Here is a 22,457-nt window from a genome sequence, read left to right as displayed (position 1 = left end):
TAAAATGATTTCCCCTTTGCTTTACGGGACAATCGCGCGTGTGTGTATATAGGAAAATGCATATTTTCAATTAAAGGTAACTTATAGATTTAATATGGGCTGCTTTTGGTGCTCGACACTTTTTTTTTATTGGTCATTTTTGTGTGTTTTACGAATAAGATAGGCTACAAGGTTAAGAAGCGTACTTAAATGTAAAATGTTTTTTCTCTATTTTGCAATAGTGAAAGACGGTTTCCGTGATCACGTCTCGGCTAGATTGCATGTTTTCTTGCGCGGCTGGATGTTGGACTCATGAAAAATAATCACTTTGTTTGCATTTGCCAAAATAGAAATTTACTTTAGTCAAAACACAGAATTTGCAGTAGCGCGAGCGCCGCTTATTGTGAAACGGGAGCGACTGGCCGACAGAGGATTCTGCAGACTTCCTCGAACAGTTATGTTCAGGACTTTCTGATTTAATTAACGAATACTGCGTGAGGGGGCGAGAAACTGGCCAAGGGAGGTCACGTACGGGACACATAAATTAAGCCCAATATACAGGACGTATACGGGGCGGTTGGCAACCCTAGCTTTCCCCTGCATGTTCTGGCATCCTGGCGCACAGCAGCTGTCCGCCAAGTTGAAATGGTTTAAGGTTTGTAAGGTCTAAATAGTCTGGTTTTAAATTATTGTTCTACAACTGTTGATATCAATGCTACGGCTGCTCTAGTCCTGCCCTTGCTGTCCAGAATAAAAGAGAACATCCCAATCGAGTGAAGGGATTTGTGGAAACTGTGGTTCCTAATTATTGTGATCCAACATTTACCTCGCATTTCAGGATGAAAAGACAAACATTTCAGGTGAAGGATAATCCACTTCTTACCTCCGAGACTGTGTTATGATCTATATGACCTTATATTTATTCTGAGTATTAGGCTTATCATTATTGCTGATCATTGTTGTTGTGTTATGATATTGTAATTGTGGCAAGAGTGGTCAGGTGTTTGCAAATTACCAGTAATAAGAGAAATCCTATGGTAGACAACGCCACCCGGAATACACCGGGACATAACAGCCCTATGCACTCATTCAACACGCCACATGTCACAAAGGGGCGGTACCAAGGATGATGCATCCCAAGCAGCCAAACACTTCCCTCTTTTATATTCACAACACAGGCACTATAGGCTCATGAAACTTACACAACTGACCAGTCATAATGAAGTACAAACACTGATTGGTTCACCTGTTTGAGTAGCGCCAGTCAATCATACCGGGGCTATACCTCACTCCGCTACATACTATTTACCATTATATAATCAGAGGAGCATAGAAAAGTGTATGAAAGTGTCACTCCACAATACAATAGCAAAATATATAAATATGTATAGTATTTGTATGTTACATTAATCAGTGTCTAGCACACCTTCCTAAGGAAAGGATATGGACCAGAAGCAGGGGCGTAAATTTCATCTGACAGTAGGGGGGGACAATAAACGTAAAATTTCTCAAGAGCAATTTTTGAAGGGGACACAAATAATACCGCCAAAATTGTACTTGTAAGGATAGATATGTGTACACAGCATGTGTACATAGCATTGAGACCGTGTTTAAATATGAGTTCATGGTTCCACGCGGTCATATTATAATTATTATTTTGCGTCATCCGTAGTATTTTAGGTTTAGTCTGTAACCTAGTATGTCTTTTTCGCATTAATTCAACCGCATTAAACCCACTGATCTGCCACTTAACATCATATTGAACGAAACCCAACACGTAGGTCTACAATATTAGCCTAATATCAGTTCACACACAGGCTTATTGCCGTGTTAGTTGTAGTGGGTGACAAGCTACATTATTAAGCTTGTTAACCTTATAATCGCCCTTACAAAAATTACCTGTGGTATTACATGTGGTAAAACATTAAAAGTACTGCACAAAAATTGTGTGGTAATTATGTGGTATTGTGTTGTTTTTTGGGACGCATTACCACAGCATTTTTGTTGTACTGTATGTAATATATCTGTGATATTCCTGTGGTACTACTGTCATATTTCTGCAGTAATACCTGGCTTTCCTGTAATAGTCCTGTGGTCCTTTTGTTATATTTTTGTGGTATTCCTGTAATAATTTTGCAGGGTTTTTTAATGGTAACACTTAATTTGCTATGATATTCCTGCAAGAAAACCATAGTTTTTCTGTCATAAACCTGTGGTATTACTGCTGGCTTTCCTGTAATAGTCCTGTGGTCCTTTTGTAATATTTTTGTGGTATTCCTGTAATAATTTTGCAGGGTTTTTTATGGTAACACTTAATTTGCTATGATATTATTGCAAGAAAACCATAGTTTTTCTGTCATAAACCTGTGGTATTACTAGTATACTTGTCATAATCTTAAAAATGTTACAAATACAAAATGTGACACACCATACTACATCTGCCATATTACATTTCAACATTTATTCACCATGTGTAACAACATAATCTGTGTACACTACAAAGTTGGGTATATGACACAATAAAACAATATAAGGCACAATTAAACAAAGCATGAAAATGCAAATTCACAGTATTCAAACATTAACATCTCACAATTAAGCTTTCGCTCATTTGATCATTTGTTGTGAACAGCCTCTCTCAGGGATCCTTTGTCCACATTAGGGAAAGCATTGTCTCGCGTAGCTAGAGCTTCAGACTGACGGCTTAAGGTCTGGAATCCATGGCAGCTTTCATTGGCCAAGGCCCGCCCATGAGGCCGTTTGACCGACATGTCAAACAACCAATCACAGTTCATTTCGTTCAGCATCATGTTTCATCATTATTCACCACAATAACAGACCGGTGTGTAAAACTCTCGGACGTATTTTACAGATTCTATGCCATGAAATTTAAATATTTCACATACTTTTAAAAATCCAGCGGTTAGTTGATCCTGATAAGCGCTCGTCATCACAGTTGTAAACATGACGGCTTTCTTCTTCGTGAGGAATTCGCCACGGCATATTTGTTTCCAGGTGGAACGTTAAAGAATGCAACACGCACGTCTCCGGAAATCCTGTATAATTCAATCAGTCCGATGACGACATTGAAACTCTTGAAGTGTTTCCACTTTTGTGTGTCATATGTATCAGATGTTTAGCCAACGGTCCGTGGGCATGACGTCTGAGGCTGAGAATAGGGAAAGCACAGCTCACTTTTTCTGCAAAATAAAAAAATGGACATGACTAATATACATTAATAAATAACTGACAAACGGTCCTTTAGGTTGGTTTGAAAACTACCGATATGTGTGTTGGAGCAGGTTTAGAACAAAGCTAGGACAGTTGCCCTCCAGGTATAAAGTGTTATAAAAAAACCTCACAATTCCAGGAAAGTTAGTCTATAAATTATTAGACCAAAGCCAAAGCCATGTTGTACTGTTTTGCTGTTGTTCTGAATATGAGCACAGCTATCATGTGTCCATAGGAACAATGATTAAACAACATGACTGCAATTTTGATATTGCTCTTTTACAACAGTACATTAAAAATGTAATTAATAGTGAGTAGAGATGCATGACATATCAGCAGATGATATATTATTGGCCATAAGAAGGAAAATTCAAACATTGTTATTCCACCAATAACTTAATTTCCACCAACAGTTCCACAGATAATTAAATCTGGTATATTTACGTACAGAGAAATTCATGATTACACGCAGCTTCTTTCATTTTGCAATTTGACAATGGCACTGAGTAGGGCTGTGCGATATGACGATATATATTGGACAAAATAAAAAGTATATCGTTTCATATTATGTTCTATCGTTTATTTTGTGGTGTCGCAAAATACATTGTTTACAGTAATACTTTTGAATCATTTGGATGACTGAGATCTTTACACTCCACCACGGGGCGTGAAGGGCAGACAGAACCAGGTGGAGAACGACCAGAACAAAACGAGGAAAAAAGGTTCTGTTTTTCCCCGACTTAAAAATAAAGGGGATTAATATTGATAATAACATTGAAGACATTGTATGATTATTCCTTAAAGATAAGGTTTTAATAGTTTTAGTAGTAGTAGCCTATTACGTTCTGCCCAATGTCTTCAAGTGAAACCGAACTTTTATTTTGACGGGTTGCCGTGAATACCTTTTACATTTCTGTGTATATGATATGAGGATAGTTTTTCTCAAATGAAACGCTCGAATGCTCATGAAGTGACTCTCAGAGCAGTTCTGGAGATGTTGTTCATGTATTTATGTCCTCATTTAGTGAGACGACAGACGTTAATATCACCGCAAGCGCCGCGCGCTTCTGTATGAGTAAACAAACCCACGCGTCTGCGCCATACATTAACACAGAGACAAGCAGAAATCATATTTAAATACACATTTTGCGGCTTAATATTTACAAATAGGTGTGAGAGTGTGCTCACTTGTGTGACATTTGTGTGTGTGTGTGTGCGAACCGGGGCAGAACTCCGCTGTGCGCGCGATACAGAGAGCACGACCATGTAACGTAGTGACAGAAATGACATACCGTCGTGCAAATAAGATAAATAACATAAGGCTATTTAGTTCGTTTAATAAATGACTTCTTTTGTGGTCTGGCGCTATAGAGAAAATAAAATTAAATAAAATTAACTTGACCTTCAAGGGGGGCTAGGGGTGCCGTTGGGGGCTGCCCCCCTAAAATAATGGTAGGGGAAACACTGAGATATATATATATATATGTGTGTGTGTGTGTGTGTGTATGTATGTATATATATGTATAGAATCTATACTAGGGCTGGGCAAAAAAAAAATTTTTTTTTCGATTAATCGTATTTTTTAATGACGTCGATTCGATATCGATTCTCAAAAGCCGCAAATCGATCTTTTCCGGTATTTATTTCAGCACGCATTTAAAACAAGATCTGATTAATGTGATTCTTATCATTAGTCTTCTCCACTAGATGTCACCCTTATTTACCGATGCGCGATGTTACAACAGAAAGCCTGTCATTCATTCAGTGCTTATCATGGCGGAGATACTGTTGATGAGAACCTGAACCAAGAACAAAGCCATACGCTTGATTCGTAATGCTCAGGTGAAATGTTATAGTAATACTATAAATCTGTAGAAGCATTTGATATCATGCATAAGGCGCCACGATTTCCACAATGAATGAATGAATGAATGAATGGGGATGGCCCGACACACTCTTTTGTTTACCACACACATACTAAAGCGCCGGACGACGCCGCAGTGTTTTCATCTTCTGCCGTCTCACTATATGATGATATTAACACACTGCTGCTCTGAGAGTCATTTCATTAGCATTTTACAGTTTAATTTGAGAAAACTAAAGTCATATCACATGATACACAGCAGCTGCAAGTTCCTCACGGCAACCTGTCAAAATAAAAGTTTAGTTTAACGTTAAGAGCAAGACTCAATGCTACTACTAATAATAAATATTAATAAATCTTTATTTTTTAAAGGAATAATCCCATTTGTTTTCTTTTTAATTTTAGCAGTAAACCTCTGTTGTGCAGCACTTTGTTTGCCAAAAAATAAAAGGGTTTAATTTTAATTCGATTAGGATAAATTAAATTAATGTTTAATTTAATGTAAAATTAACATTTTATAGGGCCCAATTATTGTTTAAGAAAGAACCCTATAGAAAAAAAAGAATGTTTAAAATAGAGGCCTGTGGTTCTTAATGTCTTTTTATTAATTCACTATTTGTAAACTGATGTTTACTGTTCATTTCGTTAGAAATATCAATAGCTTTTGTATTAAAACTATATTCACTGAATGTAATAAAAAAAATCGAGAATCAAATCGAGAGCTTGCGAATCGAATCGACATCTGAATCGATACCCAGCCCTAATCTATACATAATAAACATGTTAATTATATCTATCATAGATGGATAGATAGATATAATTAACACAGTGAAGACTAATTAATTTACACAATGTATGTAGCGTTTCTTATGTATTGTAGTTTTTGTCCTATTGCTTGCAATTAGTTTCTTATACTTATTTCATCACTGACTTTATTTTCAGTGAGCTTGAGTGTTTTTTTTTTGTCTATTTTAAGGCTTGTATTAGTTTGATATTGACATTGGTGACAAGGATTATGAAAATTCTATGGTATCAAAGATTTTAATATAAAAACCTTTTTAAAAGAAAAAAATTACTATATCGTGATTGTTATGGTCAGAGCCGGACACAAAGGTGAGTGTAAACAAAGGTGAGTTTATTGAAGTGAGTCCAAGCAAGGTGAGTATTCAAAAGGTGCAGTGACAATCCGTGAATGACTGGTTTCTTGTTTCAGCAGGTTAGGAAGACGAGACGAGGGGAACCACACAGACTCACACTATGACACCGTCGACGAAGGATCTGGAAGGGGAAGACAACAGAGGCAAATGGAGAACAACAGGAATGGATCTTAAAAGGTAAGTCTTAGGAAGGTAAGGATATCTTAGTTTTTCTTGAGATGAGAGTCCACGTAGCAATCAACGAGATCGGACGGTGAAGTGTGAGTGGTGCTGGTTTAAGTAGCCGGGTTGATTACTGAGGTGATTTGGTGCAGGTGCGGGTGATTAGTACTCTGGTGACCTGGAACGCTGTGATTGGTGGGGTGAAGGGCCTGACTGATCCGTGACAGTGATATATATCATATCGTGATATAAGATTTTGGTCATATCGCCCACCCCTAGCACTGAGCAATAACACATTTCGATTTTAGTTTGTTTGACAGATGTTTTGCCAAAGCAACTGTGCAAAACATAATAGTAGAGAACTTTTATGTTATCATGAGCAGTGTACAAATGTTTCAGTTCATTACGAAACTGTGTTTGTGACAAAGAGTGTGTTTAGTATAATGTGAGCAACACATATATTCCACTCTAGGTTTTCTTTTTCTGCTCCCTACTCACTAAATAGGAGCATTGAGGGCTTTCAAAAAATATGCTCCTCAATTCAGATCAATCCATTCCCCAACCTGCTTCTACTGTGCACCACATACATAATCTGTAATATTGTGAACAGAGTAATACAAACAGTGAAATGTCTTGGACCACCAATCAATCAAATTTGAGGATTGAAACAAATTTTTTTTCTAAATACAATTTTATATTTACCTCACTTTCAGTTTGAGGTCATGCCTCTGTCCTTAGCCTTCTCAGCTCATTGAGAATCCAGGAATCTCTGAAACAAGATTTTAACTAATTATTTTTTATGTAAACAATTTATTTTATCTTATAAATAATTTAGAGAAATATAAAAGGTGCTTTGAAATTTTTCTATAAAAACATATATTATATTAGAGACTTCAGACTATGTTTAAAATTATACAGAGTGTAATCAATGAAGCGGCCATTTACAACACTTGCATCATGTCTGCACTTCACTGGAGAACTTTATGTGGTAACATCTAAATGAACTGGTTATTTAACATGATCAACCTGACTGTATTGACAGATCAAAGTAATTTTAAGATCAGGTAAATATTGGCTCTATAACAACTGCATCAACTTTTTAGAGAGCATATTGTTTACTTTTTATTGTAACTGCTTTATAATATTCCTCATTTTGTGAGAAGTTTTTGTTTAGATAAAATATAAATAACTGAAAGACGTGACTCGAGATCTTCGTCCACTAATTTTTCCCTTACAGTTTTCAAGTTCCTCTCTGAGCCGCTGTTTTCTTCCTGTAGCCCTTCTATTCTTCTTTGCATTTCTTGATCTGATTCATTTACAGGGTCTTGAAAAGATACATAAGCAGCATAAACATTCATTGTCTTTTGTGGTATTGTGTTTTGAAAAACTGGAATTGACAGTTTTAGTATTTAGCCTACTATTTTTCACCTGTTTTCTTGTGGACTTATGTTTAATTAGTTGCTGCATTAAATGCTGTCCAGTCTTTGTTTCTGTTTTTCTTTTTTTATATAAAAGATTGTCAAAAAGAGCATACTTACTGAGGCTGAGCTGACAGTCTTTTCAGCATCATCTGAGCTTTTTCGGTTTTACAATTCTTCATTTAGCTTACCGGGTACATCAGCACCAGGCTTGCACTCTCTCTTTAAGCAGGTTTTCATCCAGGCCTGACTCTGTAATATAAAAACACGTCAACAATAGGGTTGTCAGCTGATTGAACTTAGTAGCTGAGATTTTTGTTTTAAATATGGGAAAAAAGTAGATTTCTGCAGCAGCACTCTTTACTTGTTTAACTCACACAGAAAACACATGATAGTGTATTACACCGAACTCAGTATGAATCGTATTAATCAATTAAATCATGAAAACTGGCTATACTATGTACTGATCCACCAATGTAGCTCAGTTCACGAACATGACACTATTGAGCCAGGCCTTTTTGGACAATTTCAGTGTCCAATTTATTAACAAATAACTCTTATGAACCCGCTCATTTAATGAAGAGCTGTATGTTATTTCCAGTCGGTCTAAATTCGTTATATTGATACTATCTCATCTAAACAGAGTGATATGTAATCGCGTGGTAAATTAAACTAACAAATACAACACAGGTAGCATAACATGCACATAAAAGTACAGCAGAAGCACTTAATCTACGTGAAATTAATCACCAGCAAAGAACTGAGACGTCTGGTTTCTCGCAGCGGGCCAGCTGACGATTACTTCCTCGGAGAAATACCATTCTTCCTTAATTAATGTTTCGTCGTGAATGTGCGTGTCTTCAGTGTAACTCGATAGACCTGTTTCGACTGCGTTTTCTTCGAAAAAAGAAAATAATCAGAAACGCAACATTTTACAAACTGTCTAGTTCGCGGTTGGCGGTTGAGAACGGCTTGACGTCACGGTTCAAAATCCAAAAGTGCGCCAAAGTCTGAGCTTCACCATTGCCATGGAAACGGGCAGCAAGCAACGCAAGCGTAAATGCCTGTTGTTGCATAATATCATTATTAATGTTATTACGTTAATGTGTATAATTATAATAATTGATTATTTTGTGTACTATAGGCTACACACAGACGCGCGCGCGCACACACACACACACACACATACATACAGTATATAACACACAATACATACTGGACTATATTTCATATCTTAGAAATACTGATGTTGTCATTATATTATAGCTGTTAAAGTTACAATATAACATATTTGTCATAAATTAAATTTAAATCATAAAACGAAAATTTTTGTGAGAATGTACTATCTAGGAAATTAATTTTTGTAGTTTAATAAAATTTTCAATTATGATAAAGTGAGATCAGACAATTGTTTATTGTGTTAAATATCACACAGAAACAATACATATACATATACAATTCAAATACAACACATTGTATTTTCTGTAGTAAATTCATGCTGTATAGAAAGTGATGTGGTAATCCTGTCATATTTAGCTTGTGTTGGAATTACAACACAAAAACAACAGAAAAACCACATACAACATCTAATGGTAAATTCTTGTGATACTGTACAACAGAGAAAGTGCTGTGGTAATCCTGTCATATTAAGCTCTGCTCATTTGTTGTGTGGTAAATTTATGTAGTACTGCTGCAGTACCACAGGAATACCACAGGGCGCTCATAGAAAAAACATCGGATGTCATAATTTTTTTGTCATGACTAATTTATTAATGATCCAGCATCATCTGTATTAAAGAGAAAGAATCATTTCACCCGATGTTTAAAGAGAATAAAATAGCCTTGACAGCCTACTTACACATAACTAACTTGCTCTCTCTCACCAGACTCGTGTGTGCATCGGTAAAGAAGGAAAGCAGGCAGTGGACCAAACCACTGTGAGGAAAGGGAGGGGGCAATCAAAACATTTCTGAACTTAAAACGATTTTTTGCATTTATTTTGTTTTACTAATCACACAGTTATTTTAAGTATATGTCCATTATATTATTTTCAATACACAGAGTCGCTTGTAATTATATTTTTAGGGGGGACAAGCCTCAGATAGGGGGGGTCCTGTCCCCCCCGGGATTTACGCCTATGAAGAAGACATTGCAATTACTAGCTACATGATATTTAGACAGACTTAAAGAAGTTCCAGATCTATACTTGTGCTCTTATTATTTCAGTTATTTTGCCTTTAATGTAAATAAACATATGCAAACAATATACTTGCTCTTGTGAATTCATTTTGATGTTAATTGTATTTACTAGCTATGTTACTATAAAACTCTTAGGACATGTCTTCTAATATCTTCAATTGTTGCGTATACTGAGCTGCAGCGTACACATTTGTGAACGACTTCAAACGGACCCATTGTGCGAGTTGTTTCTTTAATACCGCGTGGTTTATATACATATTGCTGCTGATTGGGCTGACATTTTTGACACACCCACCAAACAAGAGAAACGTATCTCAAACCCCGTTGCACACCGTTTCATGTCGTTCAACCCGGAAACCGTAGCAAAACGTTGGGCTTGAACGTGCCCCCGGCTTTTACTCTGCATATGCGCAGTAGTGTTTTCTCTGCCTCAGAAAGGCACGCGATCACATCACATTGAAAAAAAGGGATTTTTGATGTCCAGTAGGCTATTTTCCTGTTTAAACGTATCAAATAAAGAGGAGCGTCTCAAAATCGTCATCGGCGTTGACGAAGGTGAAGCCGTGCCGTTGTCAAGCTGATGTAGTCTACAGAACAAAACCATCAACATATGAAAATGTCACGAATTCAGGTATTTCTAATGTCAGACATCGATAGAACATCACCAAAAACTTTATTTAAATCTTAAAATATACCAATACATTAAACATGCATGAAATTATAATGTCAAAGCATCAATGTTTTATGAAACATGAAAAATAGACAAAAACGTATGCTTACTGAAGAGTGACTAAGACACGTAACATCGAAACTGCAGTTTATGGAAAATTACGCAAATTATTGGAAACATTACAAAACATGCTATTAACAGAAAGTGTTAGACAGGCGTTTAAATGCAGCTTGTTGAGGATGTAACTTCCCACACAGACACACCAAACCACTAACCACAGTCTTAAAAAGATCTAGGTACAATGATGTAAATAAATATCATGGACATTAGTTTGTGGTATTGGTACGTCTGACCAGTATTTCCTATTCAACTACTGACAGGGAGAAGTGTCATGTGACTTGACACACATCTGATTCAAAGCTGCAGTAACTGCAGTATATTTACACTCAGCTGGAGTCCAGCTTCATTTTCAATCCATGTGACGGGTCCTGGATCATTTGACTGTGCTGTAAATCACTGATTTACCCACCATCGCATCGGATCTGTGGAACAACATAATCAAATATGAAGTGTGGATGACCATTTAAGATCCACCACAAGTAATGCAGGAGCCGATCAATGGTCAGTCCTTTATGAGGGATCATGCAATACATTTCAAAACAAGTTTCAGTATCACATGAGAAAATGTGACTCAAACCAATTTTGTTTCTCACCTCGCAGCAGAATCAGGATGGTGCACTCTCAGACTCTTGTTGCTTACATTGTTTCTGATGTATTGGATGGTTGTGTACATTATCTGTTTAGTTTTTCCTGCGGTCTGATCTGCTCTGGGTGAAACTCTGGCATACAGACCATCATCACAGTGGTTACCCTCAGAGCTGGAAGGTTGTTGAACCTGGAGAAAGAAGCCAACACCTTTCAGAAAAGTAAAGTAAAACACACTGATTTCTCTTTCTTTGACATGCTGGATTCAGATCCAAACAATTAAAAAACATATTTTATAAAGCGCAACATAACGAAGTTGTGATTTCATTGTCATGACAGAAACAGAGATATTTCTGTGTTCTGACCTGCTTCTGCTTGACATCAGACACTCCACTTTTTCTCTTCCTGTAGTGCAGAGATAAGCATGTAAACAAACACACCTTCATAATTATTAATGAGTACACCATTGCGCATTATTAAAGATGTCACCTTATGAACATGATGATGCAGATAAGGAATAAAACTCCACATCCGGCTGCGATCGCAACAGCTGCGTACAGGTCTGTTTTATCTCCTCCTGAAAATGAATGAAAACTAAAGTATGATCTTATGTCTGTACAAAAACGATATTTGCAAAAATCAGAAAATGTTCAACGGTGACTAAAAATATAATATACCAGCCAGTGTATTCCGGCGGGTCTTTGGGTGACAAAATAAATTGTATGAAAATGTGCAATTGTGAATTAAGCAAAGGAAAATGAATGTGTTATTTAAATTTCAGTTCACTGGAAGTTTTAATACAACATTAGTTTTGACTAGCTTGATAAATATTAATTGGAAGCAATTTGTAAGAATGGAAAGTCCAGTGAGTTTACCTTGCAACGTCAATACAGCCTTATTAAATGAGCTAAGCATTCATCATATCATATGTCACATCCAGCACTTCTGCAACCTTCTAAACATTCATTCATAATTTTTCAAACAAATGCTCGGCAGAAATATTTAACTGATCTACCTTTAACAGTGACAGTAACAGCGTCTGATCTCTGAGATCCATGTTGATTGTGAGCCTCACAGTAGAAGCGTCCACTCTGTAGTGCACTGAAACTCTGTCCAGATCCAACAGCTGAGCTTTGATTCTCCTTAAACCAGTTGATTTCTGCAGGTGGGTTTGAATCACTGCTGCAGATCAGAGTCACTGAATCTTCTTTTTCACCAGATGGACTGATGGACACTGAGACATTCTTTGGAGGGTCTAGAAACCCCCAATAAAAAACAAAACCAAAAAAAAAAAAAACAGAAATTTGAGACTACAGTATGTTTAGAAAATGTAATTCAAACAAAATTATTTCACAATCAGTGTTGGGGAAAGTTACTTTTAAAAGTAATGCATTACAATATTGCGTTACTCCCTAAAAAAAAAAAATCTAATTACGTTACTTAGTTACTTTTTATGGAAAGTAATGTGTAAAGTAATACTTTTTAAATATGAGCAGGGCTTGATTGTTTGTTTTTAATATAAGAAGTTCTATTTATAGCAAATGTAAAAGCCCTTTCACACCAAAAAGTGTAATGAATAAACCTCAGGCTGAAGGAAAAGTAAATGCACCTTTGTACAGTAGAACGCAGAAGAAGAAGGTTCAACACAATTCAACAAAAAAAACAATGAAGCACATTTGTTAGTTCATCTAAAGTCATTTTTGCTTATTAGTATGATTGAACTGGATCATCAAAAGTCAGCAGCAAAGACATTGGTTAATAAAATGGGATTAGATACATTTGTGTTATTTAACATATTTAATTATAGCAGGTTTGCGTCATATTCTGAGTTTGCATTTCACTGTTTTAATTCATTTTGATGAATACTAAATCTGTTTTTTTTTTTTTTTTTTTGTGAGTGGGATGAATTAATGCACATTCACATTTAGTCTAGAACTACAGTAACATCATGTTCACACACAACGCCTCTGTACTTCCGATATTTCTCCCAATATGGTAACAGGAGACTTATCAATCAATAAATGGGACAACTTTTTTGAAAAAGTAACTCAGATATTTTCTTGTAAATTAAAAAGTAATGCTTTACTTTACTAGTTACTTGGAAAATGTAATCTGATTACATAACTCGCGTTACTTGTAATGCATTACCCCCGAACACTGTTCACAACATTGCATTTTGGTTGCTGTTAGGTTACATGCTGGAAACTAATGATAAAAGCTTAAGTTATGTGTTTGATAGAAGCTTAAGTTATATGTTTGTAATATCCCATAGCCTACACCTGACAAGCTATGAAAAGAGTTACCACTGTGCCAGCTACAAACTTCTGTGCATGCAAATTTGTCTCAAGCAACCAAAACTTATAATTATTATACCTGGTAATACAAAGAATACCTTAAAACACAGAACAAGTAAATTGGAAGAAGGCTGGCTTTAACATCAACAATTTGTTTTCAGAGTTGTCTTTTAAAAATCGAACTCTATACATGTGATGTGATACTGACATCAAATTGAAACTGAAATCTAATTTGTTTCATGAAAATCTGTTGGTCCACTATATGTGCACAACGCTACGAGTGTATGCAGCAATTCACTCTGACTTGTCCACTGTTTTGAGAAAGAGAAATTGATCATAAAAAAAAAATGCTCATAGAAAATTATGTAAGTAATTTCTTCTTTGAGTTGTGTTCCATTTGTCACAATAACAACGCAAGTTCTCACGTTAATATCTGACAACATTTTTCACTCTCGTTTTCCTGTCAGGAGATACTCACTTTAGGATGCGGAAATAATGTTTATAAAATTTCACAGTCAACAACTCACAGTCAAAAAGTCAACAAACTTTTTAACTTTTCAAATTATGACCAAATACTCACACGTGACACTGAGATGAACAGCAGGAGAGATGTAAGTGTGTCCATGTACAGCACAGTTATATCTGCCTGCATCCTCTCTTCTGACTGACTGCAGCAGGAGTTGATTGTTTCTGTCTCTTCTCTCAGTTAATGGCTGTGAGTTTCTGTACCAGATGAATGTTGCTCCGTCAGTCAGAGCGCAGCTGCTTTTACATGTCAGACGGACTGAATCTCCCTCTGTCACTCTCTCAGGAGACTCCACCTGAAGATCTGAACACAACACACACATTATATCTAGTGCTGCTGTCATACACTGATTATTATTCAACAAAATGCACAGAAGAAGAGTGAAACCTCATCAAAGTCACCTGTGACAGTAAGAGTCACTCCTGGATGACCAAGCCATTTATTATCTTTATTGGTTGTGAATCTGAAATAGTACTTGTGTTCATCTTTCTGTGTCACATGACTCAGTCTGATGGTGCAGTTCTGCTGTTTATCTCCCAGATACTGAAGCCTCTGACTGTATTCAGGGTCCTCAGACAGATCTGGATGCTCTTCATGTTTCTCTTCACTTGACCCTTTATGTTTACCTTTAACTTGTGTTTTGGTCCAGAACACTTTCTTGACCTGATGTCCAGTAGGGTATGTATAAGTGCAGTTCATTATCACTGATGAGTGCTTTAGTGCACAGATGTGTGAAGGACTGTAACTCACACCCCAACCAGCACCAGAAACCCCTGAAACACACAATTAATAAGAACAGATTAGCAGTAGTTACTAACAGAATGTATTTGCTCAAGATATTTGAATGTCTTTTGGTTGTTGAGTTGAGGGTGTTGACGAAAAGCAGCATTGAACAGCTGAGCCAGAACAGTGAAAACAGAAGTGAAAATACTAGCACTGTCTAGATTAAAATATTAATCAGATACAATCAATATACATCAGTATTTTCTGAGAAAAAACACATAACAAAGATAAATTTGCCATTACATTTACATTAGTAATGAGATACTGAGTAAAGCATTGGACAGACACAACAAAGACAGACTTCATGCTTGTACTGGTCCAATGGTACATAGGAGAATAATTTGTTTTATTCCTTTACAGTGCTGGGTAGATTACTCATAAAATGTAATCTGTTACTGACTCCAAATTACATGAATCCCCTGCAATACATGTAAATAAGAAATTATGTGAATTTTTTTTTGTAATGTAATTGTTATATGTAATAAATAAAAAAGTAACTGTAATCCAATTATGAATATTTTAAAATGTAATATAATTAATTACAAGTACTTACTTTTTGGAATCTGATTACATAATCCAGATTACATGTAATCAGTTACTACCTCCTTTATATACATAATTGAAAGCACAACATGGCAAATCATTGAAACTTGTTTACACTGTCACTCCAAATCTGATTTTGTGCATATCCGATTGGAATCTGATCTAGATGACTGACTGTCCACACTGTGTATGGCAACTACTCAAATCCGATGTGTGTTTTGTTTTACTGAATATCTGCATTGGTTTCTGTAAACAACAATACAGCTTGCAGTATAGATGTTGTTTTACAGCATGACAACTTGTTGCTTTTATGCTGGATTATATTTCGTCTTGAGATGAAGGGTGGGCCAGGGGTATGTGTGTGGTTTTTTTTAATTTTTATATTCTTTTAATGTTCAGTTCTTTTTCTGTTATATTTTGCAAAATAATTTATATTCTGAGAAAGCAACACCGAACACTCAACACGGAAAACAAAAACATGCATTGCACTCTAAGAAATATTCAAGCCATGATCTTTAGACCTGCTAGAGGGCTGCATTGGGATTGGGAGCACATAACCACGATTTGGCACATAACAAGAATAATGAAGTTACATTAACACTAGGCTTACTGCGCTAGTTGGTGTTACACAGTGTTTGGTCATACATCGATTACATTACTTAACCATCACCCCCACTGTTGTTTTGCATTTTTACAGAAATAAAAATCATTTAGTGCAGTTGGAAAACATACGGTACGATGAAAGTATCAACTGAAAGCATCTGCTCTACAGCAGGGTTGCCAGGTCTGCGTGACAAAACTAGCCCAATGTCCAGTCAAAAACAGCCCAAAGTTCAATGACCACATCCCAAATATCAAAACTCGTATATCATTTCCATACAAAATACATATTTTACAGTCACTGCTATGCAGATTGATCATAAACACTGCTCAATGGCTTCCTACCAGTGGTCCACAAAACTTAACATCCAGCCAGTGCCGGCCTGTCCAACAGGCGCCAACAGTGCCACCTTAAGGGGAGGGCCCCATGGCCGCGAGGTTATCAATTAATTTTCAAGGTGTGTTTGACTTGAAGCGGCGCTGTGCAGGCAGATGTTTGACATTGAAGTACCGTGAGAACTATGTGGGGGAGACCGGGGATGAAAGTAACACTTTTTGTTTGAGCATCAGCAACTCAGTGACAAAGACATTATACTGTATTCCTTTTAGGACTTTAAATTGAGCACAAAAACAATTGTGTGTGTGTGTGTACTGTATTCAGTCATTAGCTGTGTTGCCATCTTCCTATTTTATGTGAATTTTGGAATCACATAAAAAAAAAAATAAAAAAAATGTTGGATGGAAATGTCAAGATGCGCATAAATTCTAAACGTGCACAAAAAATTGTATGTGCTCATTCGAAGATAGTGTTGTTATCCAATAATAATATATGTGCATAAACTATGATGGAAACACATTTTACATAAATCCCTTGATGTGCAACAAAAACCTCACATGGTGATTGGATAACTGGACTCATTGGAATCATCATAAGGAGTTGGTTGTAACATTTTTAATGAATTGTTACAACTATCCCCACCCCAAGCAGCCATAGCATAGCTAACTGTTATAGCATGTGGGTTTTAAGTTAGCATGAATGAAAAGTATCAAATTAAACTAGAGAAACAGATACTTTAGGTTATGTAAGTAAAATAATTGTATCTACAACACAATGATTGCTAGGCAAAAAATGAAAAAAAATTACTTTTCCTGAAAATATTTTTTTTGGTCATAAAATCCACAGTGTTGCTCACATTCACATGCCATTTCTCCCAGATGACGCACCAGTGCTGTCCAGTGCAATTAAATACATTTAATGATGTTTTTTCTCCAAATTCATTCAATAACAAAAGTCGAGTGTTTGAAATAACTTCCTTTTGCGATCTGAAATGGTTTCATATCACAGAATGAGGCAAAATCATTTTATAATATTCTATTCGTGATAAAGCTATGCCAATTAGTATTGCATTATAAATATGCATTATGCATATAACAAATACCTGAGATAGTTTGAAGAACAGAGATACACCATTTAGTCACAATCGTATGCTTATTCTTCATTCTATATCAGTTAAAACGCCCTATCTGCGTTTTATTCAGCTACTGCAGAGATAGCATATGCCTTTGTCCATATCAGGGATTTCCTCCAACTTGATTTTTGTGAGTATTTCATATTATGATTTTTTCACTTATGGTTTTACTACAGGAGGGCGCCCTCTGGCTACCAGTATGAATGAAACAGCTACAGCTACTCACTACACCTTATTTTGGGTAAAAATTGGGAAAATAATACTTCTACTTTTCTCCAGTGTAGAGGAGTCTCTCTCTCTCTCTCTCTCTCTCTCTCAGTGCATGCATAAAATGTCCTGACAAAAAAGTAAGAAATTGCTGTTAATGTTTTTTTTTATCATAATCATTTATAAAAAATCCTTAGAGCTTTATAAACAATTACAGTTATAGGCATGTTAACAGGTCATGCTGCAGTTTTTTGTAAAATATATTAATAATAATCATTATCAATAATTATTACTTTGTTTAATGTTTTATTTAGTTATAACTATAATCAGAATTATTAGTAGTCATATTTTTCACGAATCTTGTCCATGCACTTCCATTCACTCACCACCAGAGGTCACTTGCTCACCACATTGACTCTCACACCTTACATCACACTGGACTGCATTTCCCATCATCCATTGCACTGATCACATTACTGTTGCACTTCACCATCTACTACATTTCTATGGCAAGCCGTTTTGACTTTTATTCATTCTCAGGATATGACTTCTTGATATCAACAATTCAATTTTCACTAGTTAAAATGTTAATTCTTGATATCAGGAATTAGATTTCCACTAGTAACAATGGTTATTTTTGATATCAGCAATTACATTTCCACTAGTAACAATGTTAATTCTTGATGTAAACAATTACATTTTCACTAGTTAAAATGCTAATTGTTGATATCAAGAATTAAATTGTTGATATCTGTAACTGTATTTTCACTAGTTAAATGTCACCATAGGCTGCCATTCAAAATCAATTGTTGATATCAAGAATTAATTTCTTACTAGTAACAATTTAATTCTTGATATCAGAAATACAATTCTTACTAGTAAAAATGTCTATTCTTGATATCAACAATTTAATTCTTGATATCAACAATTGATTTTGAATGGCAGCCTATGGTGACATTTAACTAGTGGAAATACAATTACAGATATCAACAATTTAATTCTTGATATCAACAATTAGCATTTTAACTAGTGAAAATGTAATTGTTTACATCAAGAATTAACATTGTTACTAGTGGAAATGTAATTGCTGATATCAAAAATAGCCATTGTTACTAGTGGAAATCTAATTCCTGATATCAAGAATTAACATTTTAACTAGTAAAAACTGAATTGTTGATATCAAGAAGTCATATTCTGAGAATGAATAAAAGTCAAAACGGCTTGCCATACATTTCCCATCATCCATCACACAGATCACACAGCTGTCACAGATTACACATTGCACTGATTACAGCTGAAACCCATTAGACACGTTTTATAAGCCTTGGACTTTCTTTCCCTCTCTACCGAGTATTGTATGCATTTATCGCTGCCCTACAGAGCCCCTGTTAGTTTCCCTAGTCTTGCCTTGCCTTGCCTGTTTCGGATTGTGTTTCCCCCTGCCTGGACTATTGCTTACGTTTTGGCTTACCTCTCTTGTCAAGCCCCTTTGGCTACTGTTCGCTGCCGTCTGACCCACGCCCGTTTTAGATTACTCTTTGCATAGGGCTTGGCAACCGACGTCACTGCGCAGTGCATTCTGGGACGTAAACAAAAGGGCGCCGCCATATTGTGAGGCCACATCGGGCGAGACTTAAAACTACCACATGAAAAACAATGTTGAAAAAGTTGAAAAATCGATTAAAAGAACAAAATGTACTATACAGAGACAAACTTCTAACGGACGCAAGAAAACGGTATCTGGAAAAGATGGCCAACCACCCGCACCTATATTTTTGCCTGATTTTGATTTAGATAACCGCACCCGATCGTCACATTCAGGGTTCATATACGGTCATGAAAAACCTGGAAAAGTCATGGAATTTTAAAACAGCAATTTCCAGGCCTTTTGGAAAAATAAATAAAGCCAGAAAGTTTTGGAAAAGTCATGTTTCACAATTCTATGTACAGTACAATTATGCTTAATCAGGTCCCGAATTTCAGTGTGGGATTGCGCATATATTCCCGCAGCTTTCGACTTTAAAATGAGGGAAATTCCTGCAAAACATTTATTCAATATAGCGTGTAGGTTAGATGAGTAAATAAATTCACACAACCAGTCATTTGAACACAGCGTGAGTGATTCAGCTGCACCGCGTCCTCTCTCTTTGACCTTCTCTTCACATCGGCGATACAAGACTTTAGCTCGCGTTTCGGTACAGCTGACAGAATTGTCAATTGCCTAATTGGTCATTGTTGCAACGTCACAGAAATGTATTATTTGCACGTCTTTTTAAGTCTTTCGGTACTCGTGCGCTCCAGAGGTGCTTTTCTGTGCGCTGCAGTTGCATCCAAAGCGCGCGCTGCGAACAAACAAACACAGCTTGTTGCGCTTAAGTGGCCAAATACACACAAAATAATGTCAAAATGGTCGTCCTGACGAGTATCCTCATAAGCATTGTCAGTTTTGTCTTAAGTTGCGAAAGAAAACGCATATGTATAAGTATTGGATCCTGAAACAGGTCTTGTGACAGAAGCCTAATAAAGTGTGCCGTCTGTCATTAATGTTAATCAAACAACAAAAGACAGAAGAAATCCCTCACTGCTCTTGACTAAATAATGTTTTGTTGAATAACTTTAATATGTTGATTTACACTTTATTCAATTTCTGTATCCTATTTAAAACAGGTTCATATTACAACTTCCTCGGCGCGTCGCAACAAGTGGCCTCACAAAATGGCGATTTTTCCCATCAGCCACCGCGGCGCTAGAGCAGTGACGTCACGCCCCCATCCCCTATTGCCTATGATATACCTGTCTGCCATTTTTCGACCCTGCCTGTTAAGACCACGTCTCTTGTCAATAAAAGTCTGCATATTGATCCGCACGTCTCATGTCTCGTCAGCCCCGTAACAATATTGATATATAAAAATAACTTTTTTTTTTTTTTTTGGCCAAATTGTGCAGATCTACAAACAGGCACAACAAACTTAGTGTTCTTTATAATTTCTGGCAAATAAAGAAAAGGTTTATCTGAAAACTCTTCTAGTTTGGGCAGATTTTGTTAGTTCAGATTTTGGAATTGAAATGAAAGAATGATAGAGGGATTAAAGTGAAATTGTGGTAGAAATGGAATCCAAACGGTATCTTTATGCAGCCGAAAAAAAAGGATGTCCTGACTGCTATGCATAATATTTTTTGCTGTAGTAATAGTATTATAAATGCAATGATGCCCATGATCACAGGCAGACTTGTCATATGTTTAAATTGCTATGACAATTTTTACACTAGTGGGGCCTATTTCCATTATCTTGCCTAGGGCCCCACAACCTTACGAGCCGGGACTGCATCCAGCACAGTTTTACCATTCGTAGAATGCACAATATTTCAGTAGAAGCATTTCAGTGAAATTTAATTGATGTAATATTTCAAACCTTTAACCCACAGGGGAAAAATCAACACACGGCAACAGATTTGACTGATCACGGGTCGAGAGTAAGGAGAGAGATAACTGACTGATCATGGTGGAGGATTTGCTGCTTAACAGATCCTGAGCTCATTGACAAATATCTTATTTCGTAAAATGAGTTCCCTTTACACAGAGTGTGCGTGACTGCAAAATCGAAAGTGAACCACGAGTGCTGTCTGGCTTCCCGTCTTATCCACGTACAGCTATTTTTAGCAGTACAAAAAGAAAACAAAAAAGAATAATATATGGAGTTCAATTGGATTCCACACCAATTTTGTGACAGGCCTGCTACAAAACATCTGACGTGCTTGAATTTTACGTGTGGCGTGAGAACATGAAAAAGATAGACTACATCCGATCTGAGCAGTCAGACTGAAACAGATTTCTGGAAATGTAGCTTGAATGTAGATATGAATGTAGCTTGAAACAGATTTGTAAAAGTCGAATTTCATGTGATTTTTGCTGTTCACATGCCAAATATGATCGGATTCCAATCGGATATGCACAAAAATCCTACTTGGACTGACAATCTGAACAAGAAGCATTAGAAACTCACTGTGAATCATGAGAGAAAAGATGAGAGGAAGAAGAAGAGCCATTCTGACTGACGTCACCACAGCAACACCTGCAACACGGAAATTCCAATATGGTTGAGATTTACAAGAAAAATATATTTCAGTCTTCCTACCTCAAAATTTTTAATTATTTGTGAAATTTACTAGCAATTTATGAGTAAAAACAGTTTCAAAGGAGATTCTACACCATTTTTGTTCAGTGCAGAAGCATTAAAAATGTATCTCCTTATAAATAAACAATCAAAACTTGATAAGAAACTGGTCATACCTTAGCACAGGACAACTCACCAGCTGAAACAAAATGACACATGAAGAGAAACAAGGAAGGTTTACCAGCCTCATTTATAACCAGAACGACGTAATTTCCTCCTCATTTCCTGTCTTTTTTTTTTTTAAACCTCTGACTAGTGATGTAAAAATATTACATAAAAAAAAAAAAAAAAAAAAGTGTCTTTCTTTTAGATTTTTTTAAATTCAAAAAACATTCTGTTTATTTCCTGGTCTATTTTGCAGATTTTAAGATCATGCATACTTTCTTGTAAATGAAAGCCAGGAATGAGCACATTTTTAGTGTAGAGTGGGGGGAAATTTTTTAATTTTTAAATATAAAGTCCAAATATTTTTATT

General features: G+C 36.2%; 1 protein-coding gene and 1 long non-coding RNA gene across 3 annotated transcripts; both read right to left on the bottom strand.

Moving 5' to 3' along the window:
• Positions 1-3,033: 3,033 nt before the first annotated feature.
• LOC131542689 (uncharacterized) lies at positions 3,034-9,038 on the bottom strand. The gene is made up of 3 exons (XR_009271764.1): positions 8,562-9,038; positions 7,096-8,063; positions 3,034-3,179 (listed from the first exon to the last, which is right to left on the bottom strand). It is a non-coding gene; the product is annotated as an uncharacterized LOC131542689 (long non-coding RNA).
• A 1,637-nt stretch (positions 9,039-10,675) lies between these two features.
• On the bottom strand, positions 10,676-22,128 carry LOC131549775 (sialoadhesin-like). Of its 2 annotated transcripts, XM_058792232.1 has the most exons (9): positions 22,099-22,128; positions 21,812-21,880; positions 14,607-14,978; positions 14,260-14,508; positions 12,401-12,640; positions 11,875-11,962; positions 11,751-11,790; positions 11,394-11,575; positions 10,676-11,222 (listed from the first exon to the last, which is right to left on the bottom strand). In XM_058792232.1, the coding sequence occupies exons 2-9, from the start codon at positions 21,852-21,854 to the stop codon at positions 11,174-11,176; spliced, it is 1,263 nt and encodes a 420-aa protein (XP_058648215.1). In that variant the 5' UTR covers positions 21,855-21,880; positions 22,099-22,128; the 3' UTR covers positions 10,676-11,173. The 2 variants fall into 2 exon arrangements, with proteins under 2 accessions (XP_058648215.1, XP_058648225.1); XM_058792242.1 differs by lacking the exon at positions 22,099-22,128 and having other exon boundaries at positions 14,832-14,978; positions 21,812-21,943.
• Positions 22,129-22,457: the final 329 nt, after the last annotated feature.

The sequence above is a fragment of the Onychostoma macrolepis genome, chromosome 01 (assembly GCF_012432095.1).
Source record: "Onychostoma macrolepis isolate SWU-2019 chromosome 01, ASM1243209v1, whole genome shotgun sequence".
NCBI classification, from domain to species: Eukaryota; Metazoa; Chordata; class Actinopteri; order Cypriniformes; family Cyprinidae; genus Onychostoma; species Onychostoma macrolepis.
The sequence above is the reverse complement of the archived record's forward strand: the minus strand, read 5'-3'. Positions and strand labels throughout refer to the sequence as shown.

Excerpts from the sequence above, each read along its gene's own strand:
- LOC131549775 (XM_058792232.1), bottom strand. The coding sequence starts at position 21,854 with ATGGCTCTTCTTCTTCCTCTCATCTTTTCTCTCATGATTCACA. Across the intron at positions 14,509-14,606 it reads AGTGACTCTTACTGTCACAG|ATCTTCAGGTGGAGTCTCCT; the intron begins GTGACTTTGATG and ends TGTTGTGTTCAG. Across the intron at positions 11,223-11,393 it reads CATCCTGATTCTGCTGCGAG|ATCCGATGCGATGGTGGGTA; the intron begins GTGAGAAACAAA and ends GTTGTTCCACAG.